Source organism: Notothenia coriiceps, unplaced genomic scaffold (genome assembly GCF_000735185.1).
Source record: "Notothenia coriiceps isolate Sejong01 unplaced genomic scaffold, NC01 NC01_scaffold00010550, whole genome shotgun sequence".
NCBI classification, from domain to species: Eukaryota; Metazoa; Chordata; class Actinopteri; order Perciformes; family Nototheniidae; genus Notothenia; species Notothenia coriiceps.
The window spans coordinates 1-7,115 of NW_011343251.1; the positions used below are offsets into that span (position 1 = coordinate 1).

The following is a 7,115-nucleotide window of genomic DNA, read 5'->3' on the forward strand; positions in this document are numbered from 1 at the left end:
TTTCAAAAAAACGTGCTGCGTTGTGATTTGGTGGTTTCTATGCAAGGCGGAGTGTTGCGTTCATGGTCTGTACTAGTGTAGGAATTTGGCTACGGGAGGATGGGCCACTCGGGAGTTGATTCTGGGCCGCATCTGGCCCGCGGACCGCCAGTTGAATAGGCCTGCAATACCCCATTCACCTGGTTAGCAACTCAAGCATAATTGTCCGTAGCTCAAAAACAAACAAAGCACTTCCAGATACTAATTTTTTTTGTGATCATGTTTGAAGCCTTACATGGTCATATAGGCCTACCTTGTTTTTTGTTTGATCATGTACTACGCAAAACAGATTCTGGGGCATAGGAATCTGAGGGAGGAGGGTGTTTGAAAAAACATGCTTTATTTTTGTGAATTTACTTTTAATTTGGCTGGAAAAGATAAGAACAATTAGGAATAATTTCGACTTTGGCACTTGTTAGTTTTCCATACATTCGCAGAATGGAAAAATTACAAAAAATAAGAGAATAATTGTAAATTCAAAGTATAGCATTAGTCCGGTGTCCTCCATTTTCCCTGGGAAATTAGATAAAGAAAGTATTGGTTAAACAGAAGACAGAAGATAATTCTAAATGTGAAACATAGCGGAAAACAAGACTGTTTTGAGAAGGTCTAAGGTACAAAGAGAGGCCTGCACTCTCACTTTGACGCACATGCACACACACACACACACACACACACACACACACACACACACACACACACACACACACACACACACACACACACACACACACACACACACACACACACACAAACAAGTTGCTAATTAACTCCCTCTTGGAACTTGTGTTCTTTTTTCAAAGTTCTAAGCCATTGTAGGTGTTTACGAAGATGTTTAATTATGATAAAGCACATAAACCTATACTGGCTAAAGAATGTGATAGAAACTTTCAACTTTTTTACACTTCATTTATCTGACAATGTAGAACCTTTAAGATGAAGACTTAACACAATTATTTGTTGTAGAAGGTTATTAAACCTAATCGTAATACTAACTACAGTAGCTTCACTTGGAGGAACATGCTACACAAATACATCAGCAATTGAGAAAAAACGTTAAGATAATACAGTATAGCAGGGCTTCTCAAACTCCGGAACAAGGTCCGGTTCCGGACCGAACTGCAAATCAATCCGGACCGAACCCTGTGTTCGCTGCTTTTGTGGGAGACAACAGCACCACTTACAGGCCTGGCATATGTACTACAGCATCTCCAGCGCTTTCGAGCGGTCTCTCATTCCCCTGATAGGTGGAGAGTTGCCCATATAGGTGGAGCACCCCTTTTCTGACGTCAGAGAAATTCAAATCTGTATCAGCTCCGTTGCAGCCCCGTTTTTAGAGATTTGGGTATGGAGGAAAAGAGAGAGGGTTGTGTTTTCGGACACTTGGTGAGTTCCCTGACACACCGGGGACACATATCCATGTATGAAAGACGTACAAAAGTGCATTTTGCATGAGAGGTCCCCTTTAAGTATACTTTGCTAATACTTACTGTACATATCATTATATAGGCAACATTTTCAATGCAGGACTTTTACTTTTAATGCAGTATTTTAAAATGGTTCTAATTTAAATGTGAATTAAATGAATCCTTCTTCCAGGTCTTTGAATTAGAGTTGTCTTTCTAAACAACCAATAATGCTTAAATTCATTGCATAAAGGACAGCAAGAATACATTTTGAACATAATATGCATTTTAGGTGGGAAAAAACTTGATATGTTCCCATTTATTCTTTTAACTTCTATATTGGAATTGCAGCTGACCAACGTTTTGATTATTATTATTTTGGAGGTTCTTTCAGCAGTTTTTGATTGAATAATAAAAACAGAAGAAATATTATTGAAATAAACAGTTAATTCAACGCTATGGTTGCAGGGCTGACATTAGATTCATATGCAAGTCGGTCCCTGAAGGGCCTTTCTCACAGTTTATGTAATGCATGTTTATGTTTTACATATTGATACATATCGTGATATTTTTCCTTATAAAATACAGAATAAATATCTTTGTCGAAAAATATTAAAATGATAATGAATGCCTAGTTTGTCTTACATTATGTATTACACCACACATCTGACAGTGTATTTGAACTTTTAATTGTAGCAAAAAATATTGAAGGAACAGCTATTGAACAAATATTAATAAACTGGATTCATCATTTCTATCATCATCAATTGACATTTTAACGAAATGCACAAGTGAAAAGTAAGTCAAAGCACTGCAGCAAAAGTTACACAAACGTCACAAGTCACAAACTCTCTTTATAATAATTTATTAAGATGGATTTGAGATTGAATATATTTCTGATTTACATATCTTTATTTCCATGTCATGGCAAAATATTAACTGTGTGTTTATTTATTTTTGATCTTATATCAAATTGTAATTATGTTTTTTTATGTTTAGCATCAAAGCAATTAATTTTTTTGGAGTCTATGACCCAAATGTACTTAGTTACTGTGATTCGTCTACATCGACTTAAATTAGATAAAAGTTCATTACAATACATACAGCTTTGTTAAGGAAACGCAACTCAGAGGCAAACAACTCTAAAAAAAGTGTACTTGTTTGTCACTGTTGTAAATGTTGCCAAACAAGTCAGTAGCTGTTTACTGCATTATGTCACCAAATCCTCTGAGGATCATTACCAGAGCTGAGGGCAGAGGACTCACCCCACCGGAGTATGAGAGTGACACATCTTTCCTATCAACGCCTCATAAACAAAGAAGTCATTAACCTAATGAGCGAAGTTAAAGAAAGAAACAGTAACCACGCGTTCGTAACCGTGACACAATGTTGGTAACAAAGTTCAGCGGGAGAAGAAAGAGACCCTCCGATGGGTGACGACAAGCTCAAAGCAAACCAATCAGATCCTGGTGAAAATTATTGGAAGCTAAGGTGGTTTGGTGTCGCAAGGTGCATGAATTACAAAACAAGTAAACAGCTTTTTAGCACCACCCCTTAACCTAGAAAAGCAATATTAAATACACAAGAACTTATATTCATTATGTATAAATATTACAGATAATGTATAAAGATAAAACAGCAAAGACATTTGAAACAACTAAAACAACAATGTTTAGTTAGACTCTAGTATTGTCATTTTGATTATTCTTAATCTTCAAATACACCATTTTCTTTTATTGAATATGGTCTTGTTGACACATAATTATGTGTGGGGAGGCATGTGGCGCAGTGGGTTGTGTGTAGGTGTTCGGATCAGGGGTTCACAGGTTGAAACCCCACTGCAGTCAGCATGTCGTTGTGTCCTTGGGCAAGACACTTCACCCCAAAATTGCTCCATGGGGATTGTCCACAGTATTGAGTATGTAAGTCGCTTTGGATAAAAGTATCTAACAAGTGACATGTAATGTAATGTAATATATTACCTGCCCTCTGATAGGGCTGGGCGTTATATAAAAAATTATATCCTAATATGACGACTAGATATCATTTTAGTTTAAATAGTGTCATACGGCTTAAGTGTTATCTTGTTCTGGTGGTGAAGGCTGTTTTAAAGAGAAGTGATCATCTGAATTCACCACATTGTTCTGATTGTGGTTTTTATTTTTCTCTCAGCAGCAGGTCATACTATCCATATTACTTTTGAGTATTCATCACAACATCTCAAATCCTGTCTCCTGACAAGCTACAGAGGCATTCATAGAACAAAAGCAAAGAATCCCTTATCCTAAAAAGGCATTTTAATTGTTCTATAATCTGATAATTACATGTGACATTTTAAATAAACTAAATTACTACCACACAATTTAAGGCACTGTTTTCTATTTGTTTTATGGAGGCCTTTGGTGCGCCTTTCGTAAAGTCAGCTCTAGCGGTGGTGAGCCCCTTACAAGTAATGTATTTGTCTTAGTGTTACTAAATCTGGCAATGCAGAACATTTTGCTACGGTACATCTTTTAAAATAATGAGTGATAACAGTTTTGTTTGAAATGAATTGTTATAGGTTGTAAATGAACTACAGTATGTCGAATATTTCTGACCTCGTCATAAAATTGAAATGCACAATATCAAATTTGACCCCAGTGTGGAGACAAAGTATGTTTTTGTCATTGTAGCAACTTACATTTATAATATTCTTACATTTTTTAAACATCATGTACAAAATATTGTTCACAATTTGCATGGAGTGGACAGATTTCCTACTCTGTTGGGAAAGAAAGAATATTTTAAGATTGTGAAAACGTAACTTGGCTTCATTCCAGTTAACTTCTTACTCTCTGAGGTGGTTTCAGCTCCTTTTTTCGGTTCAGCTTTGATTCATATCTATCTCTTAGTTATATCTGTCTTTCTGTTCATTATCTTGCATTTGCACTCTTCCTGCTTTGGACTGGAAACTGATGCACAGCAAAGTCCCTCAGAATACAAAAAGGGTTATCTTACAATGTTTTGTAACGCCTATTGTTAACTTTCATTCCCTTCCCCAGAAACGGTCATCAATCATTCTCCATTTTTCTATCCATACAAACAGTAGCAGCCTACGAAAAGCCCAATATAATGGTAGTAAAACAAAAGTAATTATTTTTATTTTATTAACAGATTTCGGGTACCCTCAAAAAATTCTATAACAGATAACTTTGGACAACGTAGATTTTTTTTCAATGTGCAATTACTTTTTACAAGTTGAATGTGCGATCTAACATATTAGGTAGTCTTTATGATGTATAATATTAATACATCAAGGATGCTCACAATGTAGTTTTGTTTAGGGTGAGGGTTAAAATTGTAGTTAAGGCTGTATGTCTAAAATCTACAGCCTTAGTCTAAAATATCACCAGAAACAAGTATGTTTTACAATTGTCACGCTGTAATATAAATGTATATTATTTGGACATATTTGATCATTTAATTTACAGCCTCGTGCAGGCATTATTTGAATGGACAATATATTCAGTTTCTGCTTAATTGTCCAATTATGTAGAAAAATGTACTTTAGTGGTTTGTGACCAACAAATATTGTCAAGACAAAGAAAAAAGTACATGAAGACACACTGCATGTATAGCCACGAAAATGGCAGCATGGGTGACAAAAGATAAGCTAACAAAAACAATTTATAAAGACAACAATACAAACAAGTTTATAAAGTAAGCAGCAATCTTTATTAAAATAATGGTCAGTGTAATTGATAGTTGATCCAAACCTATATATATATATATTTGATCAATGTGCTAGAATATAAAATATTAAGATTTCGATCTATGTCGTTCAAATTATATCTGGAGTAACAAAGTACGTCATTTCTGGAACACATTATCTTCCAATTCTTATAAGTTATTGCTATTTTAAGTTAACTCATAATATAGTCTTCAATGAAATACCTGGCTCCTTAAAAGCTCCACTGTATGTATATGTTGAGTGCTGCAGTAAATGCTGACCTTTAAATACACAAGAGGGCAGCAAAATCACACAAAATGTAAAAGATCCACACGGGGCTGAACCAATACACAGTAGCTATGGCTACGGTTTTGTGTACTTATGGCGCCCTCTGCTGTATTTGTATTGTGAACACACACAGTAACATGAATACATGTGTTCCAAGAAATTGAGAAGGCTTGACTGGGATAATTAGACATTTCTTAACATTTTAATAAAATCTAAAGAATCTTGTCTTCAGTTTACCTCCTTATTATTTACAGTTTAACAAATCAAACAAATTAGTATTAACATGTATTTACATTGTCCAAGCAAACTCGGAGACACTTCATTTACAGATTTGCCTTTTACAATTACGTTTATATGCAAAAACAGCAGTGGTGTGTCACAGTATTCCTCAAGTAACAAATCCTGGTGATTTTACAAAAATTGTATTGGGGGGGAATGTCCTGGAGCAGAAAACATGACAAGGTCATAAAGGTTATTTACATTTTGTTAACAGTAAAATAATAATGCAATAATTAATTATACGTTCCAAATGGGACATTTATTGTTTCACATTATCATGTACAATAATTAGCCCACGGTATTTAAATTATCTTTTGTCAGAAAATTAAACCTTACATGAACATAAAGCCAAATTAGGTTTTGCAGTCACAAAAAAGAATTAGTAGCAAATAACGTATTTATAAGGTTGCAAGACATGAAAAAGAAGTTGAACCTTGCTGCCTGCCTAAGATGGAAAGATTTTATTCCTGAAAAAGTACACTACTTTTTCTCTAATTTCTTTGGTTTTCAGTCCATAGATAATTGGATTTAATGTTGGAGGGAAAATTAAAGTTGACATTCCAATGAATCTCCTTAAATGTGGTGAAAAACCTTTGATCCTGTATGATATGATAGTAAAAAGACCAAGACACTCCAAAAGGAGGAAAACTGTCAAATGTGTAGCACAGGTCTGCAGAGCTCTGGCTTTTGTGTCGGCTCTCTTGGATCTGAAGCATGCAACAAGGATCTGGAGATATGTGTACAAAATTGTCCCATTAGCCAACAGTTGTGTAAGAGCAACTATAAAGAGCCCATAAATATTATTGATGGTTGTGTCGGCACAGACCAGAGTAAGAAGAGAGGGGTTATCACAGTAGGGGTTGTGCAATACAGATCGACAGTGTGGTAAACGCAAAAGCAGACCAAAAAGGACAGTTATCAAAACTAGTGAACTCATCCACACTAATGTGATTATTCCCATAATGTGAGCATTCGTCATAACTGTTTTGTATTTCAAAGGGCAACATATGGCAATATATCTATCATATGCCATTGCAGTCAGACTGAAAATTGTACCTATTGCATAGATGTGGATAAAGAAAGCTTGGACAACACAAGCCGAGTATTGCATTGTCCTGTTGTTAGTGAGTATGCCCTTAATGACCAGAGGGAAGAAAGCTGTGGATCCTATGAGATCGCTGATAGAAAGGTTCAGCAATATTAGATACATGGGCTGATGCAGAGATTTGCTCAGTACAATGGTAAGTATTAGAAGAAGGTTGCAGAAAAGTATGATCATGTAGCTCAGAGTTGCAAAAAGAAATGCAGGAAAGACGTATTCAGAGGAGATATTTAAGCGTTCTAGCACCAAAAAATTGGATGTATTGTCGTGGATGTTCATTTTGATGCTCTTC

At 35.4% G+C, this 7,115-nt stretch overlaps 1 protein-coding gene across 1 annotated transcript; it reads right to left on the reverse strand.

The window, feature by feature from the left end:
- Positions 1–1,490: 1,490 nt before the first annotated feature.
- On the reverse strand, positions 1,491–6,832 carry LOC104946034 (olfactory receptor 52E4-like; the record flags this gene model as incomplete). The annotated part of the gene is made up of 2 exons (XM_010771774.1): positions 6,201–6,832; positions 1,491–1,518 (listed from the first exon to the last, which is right to left on the reverse strand). Coding segments are annotated over exons 1-2 (660 nt in total), but the record flags the coding sequence as incomplete, so codon positions are not given.
- Between the last annotated feature and the right edge of the window lie 283 nt (positions 6,833–7,115).